At 57.6% G+C, this 19,884-nt stretch overlaps 6 protein-coding genes across 6 annotated transcripts; 3 read left to right on the top strand and 3 right to left on the bottom strand.

Annotated features, from left to right (window-relative positions):
- INS49_008465 (uncharacterized protein) lies at positions 1-5,717 on the top strand (the record flags this gene model as incomplete). Its single annotated transcript, XM_043169207.1, has 7 exons — positions 1-100; positions 133-906; positions 968-1,451; positions 1,740-3,481; positions 3,582-3,640; positions 3,697-5,601; positions 5,655-5,717. The coding sequence occupies 7 exons, from the start codon at positions 1-3 to the stop codon at positions 5,715-5,717; spliced, it is 5,127 nt and encodes a 1,708-aa protein (XP_043026887.1).
- Positions 5,718-6,217: 500 nt separating this feature from the next.
- INS49_008464 (uncharacterized protein) lies at positions 6,218-9,066 on the bottom strand (the record flags this gene model as incomplete). The annotated part of the gene is made up of 7 exons (XM_043169206.1): positions 6,218-6,263; positions 6,406-6,671; positions 6,768-6,775; positions 6,958-7,036; positions 7,156-7,266; positions 7,606-8,891; positions 8,958-9,066. The coding sequence occupies 7 exons, from the start codon at positions 9,064-9,066 to the stop codon at positions 6,218-6,220; spliced, it is 1,905 nt and encodes a 634-aa protein (XP_043026886.1).
- A 1,854-nt stretch (positions 9,067-10,920) lies between these two features.
- Positions 10,921-12,384, top strand: INS49_008463 (uncharacterized protein; the record flags this gene model as incomplete). The annotated part of the gene is made up of 4 exons (XM_043169205.1): positions 10,921-10,956; positions 11,033-11,102; positions 11,166-12,002; positions 12,065-12,384. 4 exons carry the CDS (start codon positions 10,921-10,923, stop codon positions 12,382-12,384), a joined length of 1,263 nt encoding a protein of 420 aa, XP_043026885.1.
- Positions 12,385-12,926: 542 nt separating this feature from the next.
- INS49_008462 (uncharacterized protein) lies at positions 12,927-14,689 on the bottom strand (the record flags this gene model as incomplete). Its single annotated transcript, XM_043169204.1, has 3 exons — positions 12,927-13,278; positions 13,348-14,085; positions 14,157-14,689. 3 exons carry the CDS (start codon positions 14,687-14,689, stop codon positions 12,927-12,929), a joined length of 1,623 nt encoding a protein of 540 aa, XP_043026884.1.
- Positions 14,690-15,086: 397 nt separating this feature from the next.
- On the top strand, positions 15,087-16,095 carry INS49_008461 (uncharacterized protein; the record flags this gene model as incomplete). Its single annotated transcript, XM_043169203.1, has 2 exons — positions 15,087-15,260; positions 15,328-16,095. The coding sequence occupies 2 exons, from the start codon at positions 15,087-15,089 to the stop codon at positions 16,093-16,095; spliced, it is 942 nt and encodes a 313-aa protein (XP_043026883.1).
- Positions 16,096-16,552: 457 nt separating this feature from the next.
- INS49_008460 (uncharacterized protein) lies at positions 16,553-19,817 on the bottom strand (the record flags this gene model as incomplete). The annotated part of the gene is made up of 4 exons (XM_043169202.1): positions 16,553-16,597; positions 16,670-19,282; positions 19,406-19,711; positions 19,785-19,817. The coding sequence occupies 4 exons, from the start codon at positions 19,815-19,817 to the stop codon at positions 16,553-16,555; spliced, it is 2,997 nt and encodes a 998-aa protein (XP_043026882.1).
- Positions 19,818-19,884: the final 67 nt, after the last annotated feature.

The following is a 19,884-nucleotide window of genomic DNA, read 5'->3' as shown; positions in this document are numbered from 1 at the left end:
ATGGCTCCCAAATCCCAACCACATCTCGCCGGCACAGAAAGTCCTTCACTTCCCACCGCTGCAACATCATCCAAAGAGGGCTCCGAGGCACCCATCTCCAGTAAGCAATCAGAAACGCCTCGCCCTCGTCAGCTACCGGCGTGCCGCCCAAGAGAGCAGGCTCTGAGACAGCATCTGGCAAAGCCGCATCCACCTCTCAGCCGATGACCAAATCTTCTTCCTCGTCGTCAGGGTCAAATCCCCCGGACGCCAAGGACGCAGCCACTGGACCATCGCCATACGGCACACGCTCCCGCAACAGGACCGGCCGGGCACGCCCTAATTACGCAGAGGACAAGGACATCGACTCAGACCTCTATGATGCAGCTCCGGAGCGAAAGGATGATGGCGATGCCAAAAGATCCACGCGACAGGCAAACCCCTCCTCCACCACGGCCCAGGACGCCCCACAGCCTGGACCTTCATCAGCCTCATCATCATCGTCGCGGAAGCCTCTGCCGTCCTCTGACGACGGGAAGCACGGTGGCTCCGCGGCCGCCGCCACCAACCCCATCACCACAACCACCACATCAGCAGCCAACAAAGAATCACAACAGCAACAGCAGAATCAAGCTAGTGCAACACCAACACCCGCACCCACTACCAATCCCGCCACTGCTACCCAAACATCCAAGAAGCGCAAAGCAGGAAACCAAGGCAGCTCATCCGTCCTGAACCAGCAGAATGGTGCGGGGCACTCATCGGCATCGTCGAGTGCCGCCCACAGAAAGTCGCTCGGTGGTGGCGGCGGTGTTGGTAGCGCCAGCGGTTATGCCGAGACAAACATGATGAGTTTCGAGGACTGCCAAGGCAGGCCCAAGAACAAGACACTCACAGCGGATGATGGGACCATCCTGGCTGTAAATGGTAAGTGAAATAAATTATGCCATCCGTTATTGAAGCAGCACAGGCTGATGCACCCGTCCAGACCACGTCTACCTGATCTGTGAACCGCCTGGTGAGCCATACTACATTGCACGGATCATGGAGTTTCTGCACTCCAAGAACGATGCATCGCGGCCGGTAGACTCCATCCGAGTCAATTGGTTTTACCGACCCAAGGACATTGGGCGCAAAGCACAGGATACGCGGATGTTGTTTGCTACGATGCATTCCGACATTTGCCCTCTGAACTCGCTGCGCGGCAAGTGCACGGTGAGGCACAAGGCAGAGATCCCCAATGCGGAAGCTTACCGCAGGAACCCAGACTGTTTCTGGTGGGACAAGATGTACGACCGCTACATCCAAAAGAACTACGACGCCATCCCCACCTCGCAAATCATCAACGTGCCGGAGCGGGTCAAGAAGGTGCTGGACGAGCGCTGGAAATACATCCTGGTTGAGCAGGGTCGTGGAAAGGAGCTTACCAGCGCTGTGAAGTCATGCAAGCGATGCAGCGGCTACTGTGCCAGGTACGTACCCTCTCCCAACCAACAGCCAGGCTGTCGGTGGACAGAGTCACCACAGTCACCATCCCCCCCCCCCTAATTCCTCCTTCACCCTCCTCTTCCCTTTCCCCGGAAGCCCTGGTTTAGCAACAGGCAGTCCTTGAGCAATCAGTCAGACTAGCAGGCCCCAGCGGGCCCGAAAAAAACCCAGGTGTCACTCCCCTTCCCTGCTGGCAGACACATGAATCCACGCTAGGACCCTTTTGGGCCTGCCCGTCCGCCCCCACCACAGGCGCTAACCACTTTGGGTAGTGCTGATTCGGTTGACTGCGGGTTCTGTAAGAACACCTACCACATGCAATGCGTGCGGCCGCCGTTGCAAAAGAAGCCCGCTCGCGGCTTTGGGTGGGCTTGCGGCCCCTGCAACCTGGCCCAGGAGAGGAAGCTTGAGGCTCTCAACGCACCACATCTCCATGACTCTGGTATCAGCGCCGAGGATGAAGAGCTGCTCGAGGAGGAGGAGGAGGAGGATCCTGCGCAGGCAAATACGAACCGCACCAGTCCTATTGTGGAACACGAACACCCACCACCGACCCCCGAGCAGATATACCAGGCCAGCCTTTGGCCCTATAGGTATCTCGGCATGCACTGCGATATCGAAGATGCGCTGGACTACGACGACCGCATCTACCCTCGCGCCAGTTCCAGGCTGGGTCCTCGGCATCAGGCCACTGTCGGCGACTGGCCAGGTCGGCCCGTGCGGTTCGTGAAACCCCTGGAAATCAAGAAGACCGGCCGCAAGGACGGTCGTCACTCCAAGGAAATCCAAGCCCTGCTTGAGAAAGACAAGCGGGAGCGCGAGAAGCGCCCCAAATGGGTACAGGATGAGCCATTCTCCGGCTACGTTCCGCGAGGGCTGGACCTCGCCGAGGACGACCCGAACTCGACATCAGCATGTCTGTGGAAGCCTGCCGAGGGCGCAGATGGAGAGCCCGTCAAAGATGCTGATAACGATCTGGTTATCTCCGAAGCCGGAATCGACGACTACATGGACAGGGCCAGATCTATGACCAAGGAACTTGGACTCCCCGACCGGAGTACAAACTTGGAGGATATTGCTCGGGATCTCTTATACAAGAACCATTATGACGCGGAGGAATCACTGAGACAACTTGCCAAGACTGACAAATCACTGTTCAAAGAACCCGAATTGACCGTGGCGGAACAGAAGAAATTCGAGGAAGCTGTGGCCAAGTTCGGTTCTGAGCTCCAGAGTGTCAAGAGACACGTCAAATCGGTTCCCCACAAGTGGATCGTTCGCCATTACTACAAATGGAAGAAAACGACACAGGGGAAGAAGATCTGGGGAAACCACCCACAGCGGAAGGGCAAGAAGGAGATCAAGCGTGCGCAAGCAGAGGCTAGCAAGGCTGCGGACGAGGTAGCGGATGATCATGATGATTCGGCTTTTGACACTGGCAAGGCCCGAGACAAGAAGAAGAACTTCATGTGCAAGTTCTGCAACACCAAATCATCACGACAGTGGCGTCGCGCGCCAAATGTTTCCTCCGCGGTTGTTACTGAAAATGGCGGCAAAACCAAGGACAAAGGCACACAATACGTCGTGGCTCTCTGTCGAAGGTGTGCTGAGCTCTGGCGGCGCTATGCCATCCAGTGGGAGGATCTCGACGAGGCGGCCAAGAAGCTCACTTCATCCGGCAATCGATCGCTGAAGAAGAAGATTGACGAGGAGCTGTTCAAGGAGCTGCAAGCAGCAGACGAAAGGATGATGGCGACCAAGTACAGCACGCCCGAACCCTCAGTCGTTCCACCAAATGCAGCAGCAGTCGCCACATCCCAAACGACGGGGCCCCAGGAGCCGCCTCGCAAGAAGCTCAAGTCCGAGCGAGACTCGGAGCCCGCGTTACTGGAGACGGGAGGCGTGGGTAGCGTTGCCGCGGCCAAAAAGAAGGAGAAGGAGAAGGAGAAACCTGTCGAGAAGCCCGCTCCTCCGCCTCCACCGCCGATGCCCAAGCCGAAGACGATGCCTTGCAGTATCTGTCGCCAATTGGAGCCTCTAGGAGATCAGCACCTGCAATGCAGAGAGTGTCGGATGACGGTGCACCGCAACTGCTACGGCGTGATTGACAACAGGCAAAACGGAAGATGGATGCGACATGTGTTCTAACGACAAGAACCCGCAAATCTCACTGGTAAGAAGACGTGTCCATTCCCTTCCATCGAACGGAAAGCTGATTAATTTGTGCAGCACTACAAATGTGTATTGTGCCCGGTCGAAAGAACTGAGCATGACTTTGTGGAGCCTCCGAAGATCTCTCACAAGAAGAAGTCGGAGAAAGAGCGCGAGCGAGAACGGCTGGAGAAGGAGTCCGCTCAGAAGGCGGCCGATTTCTATCGAAAGCTCCAGGAGGAGCTCGGCAGACCGTTAGACCCCAGGGAACCATTGAAGAGGACAGCAGACAACAACTGGGTCCACGTAACCTGCGCCGTCTTCACTCCCGAGGTCAAATTCGCAAACGCGAAGTCCCTCGAGCCCAGCGAAGGCATTCCATCCATTCCTCGGTCGCGTTATCAAGAGGTATGCAAAGTCTGCAAGCAGCAGGGCGGCGCTTGTGTACCATGTCACAACCCAACCTGTCGAACGACATTCCATGTCGAGTGTGCGTACCAACAGGGCTATGCTGTCGGGTTCGACATCACTCCCGTCAAGGGCTCACGTCGGGACCAGCACAACATTGTCAGCATCGGCGGCGAAAGTGGGACCATGACAGCAGCGATCTGGTGTAAAGATCACGTGCCAAAGAGTGTCATTCATCACATCGAAGACGTGGTCGACGAGTCCGGCTTGAATGCGCTGCAGCTCTATGTGCGGAACTTCAAACAGGCTGATCTGGCACTGACAGGCTGTGCTCGCAAGGCCAACCTCATCCCGGCAGCTGCAAGGCCTGTCACTGCTACGACCACGACGCCAATCAACCGCAGGGCTTCTACCACCACGCTTGTCCCTGTGACATCGCCAGTTCAGGTCAACGGAGCAATCAAGGAGGAGGTGCCGTACATCATGCAGCCAGTTGGCAAGGTTTGCATTACTTGCGGCACGGACGTCAGCCCTAAATGGCATTCAATCGACGAGTCGCAAGGCCTTCTACTCGTGAACGGCCATGGTGGCAGCTTGGGCGAGGAGGCTCAGAAGTTCGTGGCACAGCGCAACTATCAGTGTCACAAGTGCAGGAAGGCCAACCGGCGTGTCGAGCCCCAGCCAGTCGTCAAACAAGAGGCATCCCCACCGCCCGTCGAGGCCACGAGGTCGCCCCCTCCTGCAATTCAGGCTACTGCGAGCCCACAAAACTTGATGAGTGTCAGAAATATTGCGCCGCAGCCGTGGGATCACCCTCCCCGCCAGTCTTCCTTGGATGCTCCGGCAACGCAACCGCCGCCGATGGCTGCATCAAGCCACGGACCTGCTTTCGGGCCGCCTCCTGGATCGCTTTCTGTGCAAGCCCCGGCTCCCATCGCGCCCCCTATCGCGGCCCCTATGGTCCAGGCTCCGCAACAACAGCCACAGCCGCCGCCGTTGGCCCAACCCATCGCGGCCCCGTCCCTGCAGTCCGCCATGCCACCGCGAGGCCCTCCGTCTCACCAGTACCCACCACCCCATACACCGCCCTATGGTGAATGGCGTCGACCATCCTCACAGCATGGTTCTCATCCTGCTCCTCCGCCGCCACCGTCCCAGTCACACCACATGAATGGAGCACATCCGCAAATGCCGCCCAGCACTGTGCCACCGCTGGCCCCGCCTAATCATCTGCGCCCACCACCGCTGTCGAGCATCCCTCCGCCCCCACCTCCTTTGCAGAACGGCCATGGGCTTGGACACCATTACGGTTCTCAGCCGGCATCCAACGGTATGCCGCCATCCCCGAGAGGCGTAGGAGGGCCACCGCCTTTACCGAATGGAGGTCCCTACCTGCCTCAGCACCATCAGTCCCACTCGATCCATCATCAGCCTCCTCCGCCTCCTCATCACCTTACAAACGGTGGGCCTCCGCCGCGTGCAGCAGAACACCCCTTCTCTCACGGTCTGCATCCTCAGAGGTCTCCGTTTTCAACCCCTCACGGCAGTCCTCCCGTGACGAGGGATACCGTCATGGTGGGTCGGGAGACAAGTATGCCACCACGCGCACCTGATAACCGACAACCCAGTGGTGCCTCCGCAAGCCCGTCATTGCGAAACCTGCTACATTAGGAGTCGACTGGGTCGAGTGAGTCGTGCTGAGGCTGCCTTGGCAGGCTAGCCGCCGCCTGGTCAAAGAAGAAGAAGAAGAGAAAGAAAGAAAAAAAAAAGAAACAACATTTGAGCCGCGTCTTTAGAAGGAGTGCGACGTCGGCCAACTGCGGGCCTAGCGTCTTGATCACAATTAGCGCTGCTTTATTGTCACCCTGTATTTCAAAAGAGGTCACACAGGTCACTTGTAGAATTATTGCGTCCCAATGAGGTATTCTTAGATACTGGCCATGCTCCCCAGTCGACGGAGGAGCTGGCATCCAGACGAGCATGGAATGGAAACGAGGCTCTCGTGCCACCAGGGGAGGTGACTTCAAGAGGGCTAAGTCAGGCATTGTCTAAAAGAGCCATAGAAGGGTGCCGCCAGTGTTTGGGGCCCAAAGAATGGCAGAGAATCAGGAAAACCTTTACAAATAGGTTGTATCATGCATCAAACCGTGACATGTTAGCTCATACCCGACACCAACACTGAGCCCGTGAATCACTCCTTAGAGTACACCCTTTCCTCCACGCCAATATCCTCGTTCCTACAGCGGACGCTCGATCAGCTCACTACAACGTCATCTGAAAATAGCACGAGAAAGGCGAAACACAGCGCAGCCAGTTCAGGTGAAAGGTTGGTCCAAGGGGAGTGGGAGGGGGGCGGAATGGGTGTCGAGATAAACGCACCACAGCTCAGGCTTCTCGGCGATGAACTTGTCCATCAGCTCCCTGCAGCGCGCGTCGCCGACGACGACGACCTCGACGCCGCGAGAGCGCAGGTAGGCCTCGCCGCCGAGGAAGGTCTCGTTCTCGCCTATCACGACGCGGGAGATGCCGTACAAGAGGCAGGCACCTGTGCACATGTCGCAGGGCGAGAGGGTCGTGTACATGGTGCTGCCCTGGTAGGCCTTCGCGGGCAGGCGGCCTGAGTTGTAGAGGGCGGACGTCTCGCCCTTTTATTGACAGGTGGGTAAGTGGATTGTTGACCAGATGTTTGTTGCGAAGTCTGGGCCCAGCGGAGCGGGACGTCACTTTCTGGGCTGACTTACATGGTGGACTACAGCTTAGTTAGTATACTCTTACTTCTGTGGCTTTCGCGTAATAAGAGAGAAGGGGTGGCTACAGGGAGTGTTGGGAGTGGTACATGGATACGCTCATTTCCTATGCTCCTACTTGTACATAGACATCCCCGTTGCGTCAAGGAATGGGGGGAGTTTTCTCAGGGTGAGCCAGACTTACTTGCCGAGCCCAGTTGGACTCTCTGGTTGTGGCCGCGCCCCAGCAGCTTGCCGTCCTTTGACACCAGCGCCGCACCGATCTGTGTATTGGTTTAACAGTCAGTCAGAATTGTATTAGGCCTGTGAGACTGCCGCCATGCAAAGGTATATCCAAGAATGGCGGCCGTCAGTTCACCAGGCGTGCGACGCCCCGTCTTACCGGGATTCCGCCTTCCGAGTAGGACTGCTTGGCCTCCTCAAAAGCTACGTCCATGCCCTTAGAGTCATCCATTATAACGATGATGCTGGAGTAATACAATTTCAGTGAACCCTAAGAGTTGAAGAGGTTAACATGTCCATGGAAAGATTCTGTCGGCCTCAGGGAAAGCCCCTCTCTAGGTCTTCCCCACCATTGCCCGATGTTATCGTCCTTGTGCTGATAAGAGGCAGATGGCCATGTTGACATTAATTGATAAACGGGCATACACTATGATTTAGATCATCATATATGTATTTGAGAGTGGAATCGTTGGTCCTTTCTACATATTCCAGTCTGATAAGTGGCAGATCTTTGAAGTGCCTGCGAGCAGCACTGCGCTCTAGAAGCCCAAGACGATCCTAGTCCGTGACGGCAGGAAGCGTCGTTCTATGTCGAAGTCGCCCAGCTCACTGGACCAGCAGCAATCCTCTCGTTCCGCATCGTGTGCCACCACCTTGCCGCCCTCCACATGTCGTCGTCCCACCCACCCACCAGGAAATGATATTTTCTCAAAAACCACGGCTTCGGCTCCCAGCTGCGCATATCCCAAGGCCTGCACGCCTCCATGCCCTGGTTGTTCCCCTGCGAGCCCCAGACGATCAGCCCCTCCCTGCTGCAGATGTCGCAGCACAGCTCGTCCTCGTCGAACAGGGGCGGGTCGTGGGCGATGGCCTTGAGCGCCCTCTCCCGGAACGAGGGGAAGGGGATGACGTCCAGGTAGACGTGGTGCTCGACGGTGATCTGGACGTCAACGGGCTGTAAGTCCCTGGGTGCGCCCGAGAACTTGGATCTGATGTCCGCGAGCTGCATCGACCCCTTGCTCTCGATCCAGTCCCTGTTGAACGGGCTTCCCGCCTCGTCGTCGAAGATCGCCTGTGAGCCGTTCATGACGCCGATGGCGAGGGTGTTGTCCATTACCGCGGCGAAGAGGGCGTTCTGCTGCACGAATATCACCCGTTTCACATCCGGGAGCCGCAGGTTCATTAGGTGCTGCATGAACTCCCCGAGGCTGTCCTCACCTGGCAGTGTGCACGGGGTGGTGACTGCTGATCTTGTTGAGTGTGCCAAAGTTGTTGATAGTCTCGACGAGGATGAAGGCGATTCAGCCCTTGAGGCTTTTCCTTTGCCCTTGCTGCTCTCCTGGGGGCTCGAAGGCCCGAGGAGGTACATGGATAGGTGCTGCCCTGGAGTGGTAAAGAAGATATCGGCCTGGCCCATTGTCGTTGCCGTAGGGGAATACCTCGCCTGCGGTCTTTGTATGAGTTCTGGGATCTCCTCATTGCTGGAGCTCTGATCATTGGCGGTATAGCCAAGCACGGATGGAGGACTTCGGGCTAGAGTTGGCAGGCCTGGGTGCGGCTGTGCCATACCAGAAGCGCCATCTTGGTCGACCGAAAAGTTCCACATCGGATCAGTGCTTGGCAGTTGCCATGAGGTATCTAAGGACAGGCCATCTAGGGCCGATGGCTCCACGGCGCCCACGCCTTCACTCAGGGGCTCCGAGGAAGAGGGCTGGACAAGGGTCTTTTCGCCTGGCTCGGCAGAGGTCGCCAAGCCGGAGGGAGGTTGCACGTTTTCCAGCTGAGATGAAGCCGGGCCCGTTGAATTGCTCTCCTGTGATGATGCTGGAAGTGTTTGGTCCTGGTCCTTCTCGAGGAGACGATCCAGTAAGGCCAGCCTCTGCTTCCTCCGTTCTCCTATGATGAGACAATCAGCCCCTTGCCGGGCTTGACTTGCTTGACGAGAAGTTCAAGGTGACAAACTGTATATGCGAGAAGCATTCCTGTTTTGCTCCTTTCTGATGGCGCTGTTCCTCTTGGTCGCCCGAGCTGCTGGGCGGGTCTCACTGCCCCCGGTTGCGTCCGGCCCCATTTCGTATAGATGACCTTGTTGATGATAGTGAAGCCCAAGTATTATACATCAGCTCCTTCGTCACCTGAGATCGATGGTAGACTAGAACATCTTGACAGAATCAATGGGAGAACCGGTCAACCAGAGAGTGGGATCATTTCAGACGTCCCGTCTCGCGGCACATTAGAAGGAAGGCAGCCAGTTGGTGAGCCGTATGTCAGCAAGCGAGCTAGGCGGAGCAAGGTGTTAAGTCCGACGGGAGGATTCGCCTGCTGACTGCGTAGTAGCATGGACAAAACCCGATGCTGAAAGTGTTGCACTGCTTGAACTCACCTTCAGTATCGAGAATTGTTGACAGGTTCATTGTCAATAATGATTCTTGGCTTGGTGAAGACTTCCAAAGTGCCTGCTTGCCTTCCACCCGGGAGTTTGACTTTTGCCTTCCGGGCACCTACTTACTGTACACATACATGTTCACTTGATACCGATAGGTAGGTATTCTACCTTGTGTAGAAACATGTTGGTGTTACAGGCAGACTGCGCCTGCTTGCGTTGGCATCATGGCCGCATGCAGGCCACAATCAGGCTGGCATGGCAGGCTGGCAGGCTGGCACAGAGAGAGGCTTACAGGCCTGCCTTGCTGGTCCCCTGATCTGGAACATGGGAAATAGTGGATCCAGGGTCCTGGCTTGGTGTGTGTCCAGATGCAATGCCACTGGGCAGGTACATAGGAAGTAGGTACCTAGGTACTACCCAGGTAGCTGTGATTTTTATGAGCCTGCATGAGACCAGGGTAGTAGCTTGAAGCGATGCCATTATCTGGCGAGACATTTGGGAGTAATGGCGAGACAAGACATGGCTAGGTGCCTGGTGCCAGGTTGGAGCTCATCCTGCCAGAAAAAGACGAACTGTGCAAAGTTTATCTGCACCTAGGCAGGAGATCAACCCAGAGGAAGGAGCATGTTCTGGTCAAGTCCGGCCCCGGGAAAGTTCAGGACCCCTGCGAGCTGTGCAGTACCTGGGTACAGTAATCTGCAGTTTCCGGAAACGACGTAATGGGTGCAGGGCAGCCAGCCGGGCGGGACTTAGCACCCTGCAGCCTGGCAACAGTGAACTCTTGAGGAGAAACCCCGAGGGCTGCGGGGCATCCCTGCCTGTTAGCAGTGACTGAGGCTATTTTCAAGTTTGCCCAATTCACCAGTCCACCACACACTGCCAAGGCAGGCACGGCCCGGTGGCGGAAGTCACCCACTAACAGATCGAGCAGCTTCTATGCTCTTCCATAGAATGGATTTTCGATGGGCGGGCTGACAATCCGGTTGGTCCTGCGACCTGCCTGCCTGCCTCTGCACCCGGTTCTCCATCTCAGCCTCCTCTTACCGTTGCCGTGCTGCGAGTCTGTGTGTTGCGTGCAAGCTAAATTCATTTCAGCGTCGCCACGGCCGCCTCGTCCATTGTCCACTGCCTGACCAACTACTACCGACACTTTTTTTTTTTGCACAACACCAGCAGCAAGTCAGTCTTCCCAGGGATTCATTCCCCTCGTTATCTCACATCCATCTCCCCTCAACTCCTGCTCTTGATACCCTTCTCTGCGTCCTTGGCCTTGTCTAGCCAGCCTGGTCATCGTCCCTCCGCTCCAGCGGCACCCGCTAGCCCGCCCAGGCCCTCATCTTTTCCTGTATGTCCAAACGTCTCCTTTTCGCTCTTGCACGACGACCATCGGCCGTGGATGTGCCCTTTACTCCTTACCTTTTTGGAGTTGCGCGAAACTTGGCTAACCGTCTGTTGAATCCATAGCCGTCTTCGAGCGAGAAATCTTTCCGATCGCCCAACAGATACCCCCACATTTCCGTTCTATCACAAACCGACACAATGGTCCGCGAGACTGCTTTCTACGATCAACTTGGGGTATGTTGACCACGTGCAAACACTTCTGCTTCGCTTGGGCTTTTGCGCCGGGGCACAGGCTGACAGAATTCTCCAGGTCAAACCCACTGCCACTGAGGCAGAGCTCAAGAAGGCCTACAAGGTCAACGCCCTGAAGTACCACCCTGGTACGTGATATCCCCTTCGCTCACGGCCTCCACCTCGGCTCCCCCATCCTAATAGCAGAACAGACAAGAACGCCCACAACCCAGCCGCTGAGGATAAGTTCAAGGAGATTTCCCACGCTTATGAAGTCCTGTCGGACCCCCAGAAGCGCCAGGTCTACGACCAATATGGTGAGGCTGGTCTCGAGGGCGGCGCAGGCGGCGGCGGCGGAATGGCGGCCGAGGACCTGTTCGCCCAGTTCTTCGGCGGCGGCGGTGGCTTCGGCGGCGGCTTGGGCGGAATGTTCGGCGGCGGCGGTATGCCCAACCGCGGCCCACCCAAGGCCCGCACAATTCACCACACCCACAAGGTCTCCCTCGAGGACATCTACCGCGGCAAGGTCTCCAAGCTCGCCCTCCAGCGCTCCATCATCTGCCCGAAGTGTGAGGGCCGTGGAGGCAAGGAGGGTGCTGTGCGTAAGTGCGCCGGCTGTGACGGGCACGGTATGAAGACCATGATGCGACAGATGGGTCCCATGATCCAGCGTTTCCAGACAGCCTGCCCGGATTGTAACGGCGAAGGCGAGATCATCAAGGACAAGGATCGATGCAAGCAGTGCAACGGCAAGAAGACGGTCGTTGACAGGAAGGTCCTGCACGTCAACGTCGACCGCGGTGTCAAGAGCGGTGCCCGCGTCGAGTTCCGAGGCGAGGGTGACCAAGCACCAGGCATCCTGGCCGGTGACGTCGTATTCGAGATCGAGCAGAAGCCCCACCCTCGTTTCACTCGTAGGGACGACGACCTGCTGTACAACTGCGAGATCGAGCTGGTGACTGCGCTGGCTGGAGGCACCATCTACATCGAGCATCTTGACGACAGGTGGTTGAGCGTCGACATCCTGCCCGGCGAGGCCATCGCACCAAGTAAGTGCTCGCCCAAGCTGCTAGTTCCTAGCCCGATCACAGGTTGCTAATCATGCTTGCAGATGCTGTCAAGATGCTCCGTGGCCAGGGTATGCCGTCGTACCGCCACCACGACCACGGAAACCTTTACATCCAATTCAACGTCAAGTTCCCCGAGAAGGGATGGACCGCCGATGAGGCTGCCTTCGACCAGCTCCGCAAGATTCTTCCTTCGCCATCTGTTCAGAACGTCCCCCCTGCTGAGGCCATGACTGAGCCAGCCGACCTGGAGGACCCAGACACCAACGCCGGAGCCAGGGCGTTTGGCGGTGGCGAGGGCATGGACGAGGACGACGAGGATGGTCACCCACAGGCTGAGCGCGTCCAGTGCGCATCTCAGTAAAAGGAGGTGAACGATTTTGTCAACGCGGACACACACTTCCCTTCTCCTTCCCAGCCATTTAGGCTGGGACAGAACTCATGCCGGGGCGTGGAATCACGCGACGACGGAGCATCTTCTCAGGGGTCTTCCTTTGTGCAAAAGACCTTGTTGTTTGTGAGATAGAGAGGCGTGTTAGTAGAAGGGGGAGTGCAGACCGAACTCCTGCTTTGGTGCGTCATGGCTTGCCTTCTACTTGCATACTGGAAGGAAGCGCTTTGATTGGGATCTAGCGCTTCAACACACGCTACGGAAAGATTTGATACATCGGGTGCGGGTCTTGCCAGGTGGACGTAATGAGGAACGCTTAGGGAGGATAGATCACATTGTTTGTGTTCTGTCTTTCCTTGGCTACGTCGTGATGAAGCAAATTGTGGGCGTTTAGAGGGGCATAGACAGGCATTTGGGAGCTGATCAGCTCCCAGTGAACTCCGTGTTAGGCTTTTGCAATGGATGGTTCGCTTTGAACAGAGTTTCATGACTTGCTTTCCCGCTACAAGTGCCTACTACTCTACCTCTGCTAGACCCTCCTCAGAGTCTGTCTTACGCAGGTTTTCCGCGTTGAACAGCAACGTTTGCAACTCATCTTCCGCGAGGTCTGTTTCGTGCTCGCCGAGGTCTGGGACATGACCGACCAGCCCGTCAGTGACTTGGTACTGTTCTCCCATGTGTTCGACCTTCAGTAGAGACTTGCTCAAATCGTACTCTCCACTTTCTGACCTGGTAGGTTCAACTGCAACCACTAGCTTGTCGCCATCTACAACTTCAACCTCAAGCGGGTTGCCAGGGAGGCTGATATTGCGCGCGTAGTCCAGGGTGCCAGTTGCTTTCAGGGTGAACAGGAATATCGCAGGCACACTTCGCAGGTTAGTTAGTCTGCTTCTCGCAACGACACTCGCATCAAATATGGGGGATGGTCACACATACCGCTCGCAAACAACCAGAATAGTCGCGCCCTGCTCCGCTCCCTCGGCTGGCCTCCCCTTCCAATGCGCCAGCCCCGTCACGGCGACCTTGCCCGCCCCGGGGAGCACCCCCCTGACAGCGCTCAGCAGCGGCGCCCTGGTCAGTAGCTTTCCCTCCGCCCAGCCCCAGACGAACAGGTCCGGGTCGCCGCCGCCGCTGACCAGCAGGTGGCCCAGACCCTCGGCGCCGTCGGGAATGCAGAGCCGGTTGACGAACTCGCTGTGGCCCATGCAGAACGCCTCGGTGACGTGCGCCTGCTCCGCGGTGCCCCTGCTGACGCGGATGTGCTCGTCGCGGTCCGCCGTGATGATGTACGGCCTTTCCTGCGCGTCGTGGCCCAGCGCCACCGCCGTCAGCAGGGAGACGTGGCCCAGCAGGAGCGTGCGCTCGAAGGCGGGGACCTCGGCCTTCTGCGCGCCGCCGCCGCGCTTGGCGGCTTTGGCGCTGATGTGCTGGTCCAGGAGGGCCTGGCGGTTGCGCTTCGTGTGGACCGTCAGCTCGTTGGCCTGCGACTTGAAGGGCTTCTCCTCTGGTGGTGCCAGGCTGGGAGACGCTGCCGCCGGGGAGTCCTCCTTAGGTTGCTCTGGGTCCTGTGATGGGATCAAAGGCACAGAGTAGACGTCGCCGAACTTGTCTGCCGACAGGATGGTCTGGTTGTCGGGCGTGATCACGAGGGAGCATGGGCGCTTGGGCATGATCCTACGAGTGTGTGTGAGCTCCATGCTTGTTTACATTTGCCGGTTTTGCTTATGTGGTCTGAAGCTACGTACCTACGGCTGAGCTGCTTTAAGTTTCCGAGTCCATCGTGCTCGAACACCCAGATAGACTTGCATTGGGTGACGGCGACGATGTGTTTTCCGTCGGCTGCAGCAGTCAAGATGATGACCATGGGCCGCTCTGACGGCTGCGACCTGGGTCCGGGGCGAGGATTGGCGACCTTTCCCCTCTTCCCGTTGGGTGTGTCTTTGCTCTGGTTTCCTTGCTTGTTCCTGTTGTCGTCCCCGGCTGATGGTACACCTGCCTGCTTCCCGTTCTCCCCAGCGCCTGAGATGGCTGCGTCGAGCTTCACACGCTTTGCAGGTGGTCCGTCATAGCCGTCTTGCGAGGGGTTGGGAGTTGACTCCTCGGAAACACTGATGACCAGCCGGTCCTCTGGTCTGAGAACGCCAGACTTCTTCTCCAACGGGTATTTCCAGCTCGAGATGTGAGAGCCGTCCGTGAGCTTGAATGAGTGCAGGTTTCCGCCCCTTGCGGCGAACAGGACGTCGCCACAGACCTGCACGCTGTGGAACGGCAGTTTCATTTTGAACTGAAATGCTCACAGATTCGCGAGCTACTCCTCAATTCGACACATGTGCTTCTGGGACCCTCCCCAAGCGACAAAACAGTTGGTCAAGGCTGATGAGCCAAATGTAGGCGATGAATATAGGCAATGCTAAGAAAAAGTCCAGGCTGCCTTATCGATAAAACTTTTGGAGGGCAAGCCACAGTCTTGCACGGCCACATTCTCTTAGCGCCCCACCCCGAAAATCACAATTGCTGCAACAAAATCAAAAACGGCCCGCCGCTGTCTGAACCTTCGCCTTACCATCTACAGACACACGTCAAGTCAATCTCGACGACTTAACAACCCTCAATTCCTCAACCCGTTTAATTTGCCCTTAAACTCCTATCTTCAAGCTTCGACAGCAAAAGAAGAAATGGGGGGCAAATCCGCTAACAAGGCCGGCTACTTCGACAAGCTCAAGGGCTTGCTCGAGGAGTACAAGTCCATCTTCATCGTCGGCGTCGACAATGTCTCGTCTCAGCAGATGCACGAGATTCGCCACGCCCTCCGTGGCGAGGCCGTCGTCCTGATGGGCAAGAACACCATGGTATGTGATGCGATGCGATGCGATCCGTTCAGTCGGATAAATGGCTAATACAGCTCGATTCGATCAGGTTCGCCGTGCCCTCAAGACCTTCATCCCCGACTCTCCCGAGTACGAGCGTCTCCTGCCTTACGTCAAGGGCAACGTTGGATTCGTCTTCACCAACAGCGACCTGAAGTCCATCCGTGACAAGATCCTGGAGAACAAGGTCGCCGCCCCTGCCCGTGCCGGTGCCCTCGCCCCCGCCGATGTGTGGGTCCCCGCTGGCAACACCGGTATGGAGCCCGGCAAGACCTCTTTCTTCCAGGCTCTCGGTGTCCCCACCAAGATCGCCCGTGGTACCATTGAAATCACGGCCGACCTGAAGCTCGTCGAGGCCGGCACCAAGGTCGGTCCCTCTGAGGCCACCCTGCTCAACTTGCTCAACATCTCCCCCTTCACCTACGGTCTGGGCATCGAGCAGGTCTACGACCAGGGCAACACCTTCCCCCCGGAGGTCCTGGACGTCGGCGAGGAGCAGCTCCTGAAGGCCTTCGGCAGCGCCATCAGCACCGTTGCCTCGGTCTCCCTGGCCATCGGTTACCCCACCCTGCCCTCCGTTGTGCACTCTTTCGTCAACGGCTACAAGAAGGTCATCTCCGTCGCCATCGAGACCGACTTCTCCTGGCCCGAGATCGACGAGCTCAAGGACCGCATCGCCAACCCCGATGCTTATGCCGCCGCCGCCCCTGCCGCTGGCGCCGCCGACTCTGGTGCCGCCGCTCCCGCTGCTGAGGAGAAGAAGGAGGAGGAAGAGGAGGAGGAGGATGACGACATGGGCTTCGGTCTCTTCGACTAAGCGGTGTCTTCGCACCTCACGACTTGTTGATGACACGTACGATCGATGAAATTCGGTTTTCCACGACGGGAAACGACTTCAACCGGTTCTTTGCGGAAAATTTGAAAACGGGTAAATTGGTTCGTCGGAATAGGGACCATATTATGGGATAATACCCTCTTGGTAGCGAACAACTACGGATCATTTGCTCCCAGCCATGTGGTTCATTGGACTGCACCGTGACAGGCATCGCATGTTTTTGCGCATTGTCGACCCAAATGGTAAGCCTAAACTTTTCTCTTTTCTTCAAGCGAAGGTGTGTCGAAGATTAAAAAAACTGATCAAGAGCTTTTTAACCCTGAATCTTTCTGATGACCTCATCACCACCCAATGAGACACACCTTTATGCTTCGGCCTGTCTTGTACAGATATCTATTTGTTTACACAGTGGGGTATCTTTGCTAACTGAACCAAAGATTTACAGATGGTTCCACATGCTCGACGTGACGCGATAATTCTCAGGCTTCCCGTGAACTCTGAGCGTCAGTCTGCCTAGATCCGTGTGTGCCCATGCTCATGAGACCTTTTCACTCACCGCCCTCCCCTGCTGAGGTATGAGTATCTCCCTCGCCGTCTGTAGAGCCGCCTCCGGCAGACCCGCCAGCCGTGCGACCTTGAGCGCATGGCTCTGGCGGTTGACACCCTTCCGTAGCTTGTGGATGTAGACAAACCCTCCCTGCTCATCCTCCGCCACATCCGTGCAGTACATCTCCACCGCGCCCTTGTCCCTGCCGTCCTCGACACGCATCGCATGCTCGGCCACCAGGTCCGCGACGCCGTGGAAGTGCGTCGCGAACAGTGCCCTGCACTTGTTGACGTGCACGAGGTGGTGTAGGCACGCGAAGGCCACGGCGCACCCGTCCTCGGGCGTCGTGCCCCTGCCGATCTCGTCCATGATCACAAAGGACCGCGGCGTCGCCTGCCGGAGTATGGTCGCCGTCTCGAGCATCTCCACCATGAAGGTGCTCTGGTCCCCGTAGAGGTTGTCGGCCGACCCCACGCGGCTGAACATGGCGTCCACGACGCCGACCTCGGCGTACGAGGCCGGCACGTAGCAGCCTATCTGCGCGAGGATGGTGATGAGCGCGTTCTGGCGGAGGAAGGTGGACTTGCCCGCCATGTTGGGCCCCGTGATGAGCCAGACCCGGCCGTGGTGGCCGGAGCCCTTGCTGCTGCCGCCACCGCCGGCCCCGACGAAGCAGTCATTGCTCGCGAACGTCCTGCCCGCCTCCCGCAGCCCGCCCTCGACAGTGGGGTGCCGACCGCCGACGATGACGTGCCCGGTGCCGCTGTTCAAGACCGGCCGGACGAGGTTCTGCTCGGCCGCCAGGCGCGCAAACGATGTCGCGATGTCCAGCTCGTCCAGAACAAGGGCGTTGCGCCGTAGCTTGACAATGTTGAGCACCGTCTGCTGCCTGAGCTCCTGGAACACGCGCTGCTCCTCGGCGCGGATGTGGAACCGCGCCTGGTCCAGCCGCCGGCCGAGCTCGGTCCACTCAGGCAGGTGGAAGGAGCGCGACGACTGCGTCTGTCGGCCCAGCAGCCCGGGGATGTCAGCGATGGCGGACGACGCTGATTTCAGGTCCTTCTTCCCCTTGATGTGACAAATGTGGCCGAGGCCAGGGGTCCACTTCAGCGTGAGCGACTGCGCGCTGAGGCGTTCGCGCAGGCTTGTCGTGAGGCTTTCCTTTTCGTCGAGGAGGGTGTCGAGTTGGGAATGGAGTTTCTTGAGATGCCGGCTGGCGTCTGGCTTCATGACCCAGACTTCGTTGTCCTCGCCGTAGTAATTTTGAAGAGAGACAGGCTTGCGCTTTTTGGCCGACTTCGGGAGTAGTGTTGAGTCTTCAGCCGAACCTTCATTGTCCACAATTTCTTGGGCCAGGGCAATCATGTTCCCGGCCTCACTATCTTCGATCTGGTGCTGCTGCACGATCCCCTCCTCGTCTATCGCCTCGCGGATGCGACGGGCCAGCTTGCAGGGGCTTTCAAGGTCTATCCGGTCTGTCATGACTTTTAGAGATTCTTTCGCTGCGGCCGATTCAATATCAGTAGTAGAAACAGCTCCCAGGAGCATAGAGATAATGTCTTCCGTAGCTTTAATTGTGCTCGCGAGGTCAAGGAGATCATCGGCATCTCCCCTACCGAGCGCAAACTTCTGGACAAGCCTCTGGGAGTCATGGCTTCTTCGTAATAATAGAGTGATACCTTCTCGGAGTGTCTCGTCGGCAATAAAGCAAGCTACAAGGTCTTGACGAAATCTAATGACCTCCAAGGACGTCGAGGGGGCGCTGAGCCACTCATTAAGAAGCCTGGCACCGCTCTTTGTGACCGTCCGCCTGATTGCGTGAAGCAGGCTGCCACGGAACGCACCGTCCCGTATGGTCTGCTTGATCTCAAGTGACCGCATGCTGTTCCTGTCGATGTTCATCACCTGCATGGTCTCGTGACGTAACGGGGGCTGAAGCTTCATGCTGATGCCCTGCAGGCGATCCTTGACGTAGTGGAGCAACAAGCCACCCGCTTTGATCTCACCATCTGTGAACGACTCCAGAGTGTGGGGTGGTATTTCGGACTCAAGCATTGGTGCCCAGTCAGAAAGGGCCACCAGCTCGCCCTGGGGAGCATATGTGATGAGCTGTCTCTCCTCTTCGAGGATCGAGAAAATAGCATGACCCGTGCGTGATTGGAAGCCTTCATCCAACACGACCTCTCTCGGGCATATACGCGAGAGCATGGAGCCTAGCAAAGGCAGGGTGGCGGCCTGGGTGAAGAAGTGGCCTGTCGACAGGTCCAACCACGCCAGCCCAATGTGGATGTGGGCATTTCCGGGAGCATCAGCAGACAAAACACCTGGGCCCGCGTCGGGAGACATTGTTTCAAGAGCCGCAGGTGCCGAAGCTCCAGAGACATGCTCCCCAGGCAGGTGAATGGCCATGACGTAGTTATTGGCATAAGGATCCATGAACTGCTCGTCGATGAGAGTGCCAGGGGTGATGATGCGGGCGACCCTACGATCGTGCATCAAACCACCCGACTTCGCCTGGTCTGGAGCGGTATTTGGGAACTCCTCAGCGACGGCCACATATCGATTCAAGTCCTGGACCAAGATCTTGAGGAATCGGTCTAGCTGGAAGAATGGAAACCCGGCCTAGTGTCCAAGAGACAACCATTAGAACCTGACGAGATGGTGCCAGCCCCGAGCAGAAACATACGACGTCTGGCCCGAACGGGCGGATGGGAGGGGAGGGGACATGGCCGGGCTGAGAGTTACCATTGGCACAGGGCCGGCAGCCGTCTTCTTCTGGGCGACCTTGAGGTTCAGGAGCGGGCCGTATTCGTCCGCATGCTCAAAGTACAGCTCGTAGAACCCACCGACACGTGTCAACAGCACGCAGTTGTCAAATCTCTGCATGTTGCGGCGCGCCTGTAGCACCACGGTCGGGTAGGATGGAGTAGCAGCAGCTGGGGCCTCCTGCTCGTCGGGAGGGCTGGCAGGCAGGGAGCCTGAGCCTGCGCGGACGAGCCCCTGGGGGAGATCATCGAGGCTGACAACGGTCTTGGTCCTCTTGCCCCGGATCTGGGTGGTGTGGGGGAGGTCACGCGGTACCAGATGCGCCCAGGTCGGCAAGCCGTGGTGTTGACGGCCGGACCTGCATCGTATGGTGGCCGTCGGAGCTGGCCATTTGCCCAACGGGTGAGAGTGAAATCTCCGTTTGTGGAATGTTACTCGTGAAGAGCGGACGGCTGAAC

Source organism: Diaporthe citri, assembly GCF_014595645.1.
Source record: "Diaporthe citri strain NFHF-8-4 chromosome Unknown scaffold_3, whole genome shotgun sequence".
Taxonomy (NCBI): Eukaryota; Fungi; Ascomycota; class Sordariomycetes; order Diaporthales; family Diaporthaceae; genus Diaporthe; species Diaporthe citri.
The sequence above is the reverse complement of the archived record's forward strand: the minus strand, read 5'-3'. Positions and strand labels throughout refer to the sequence as shown.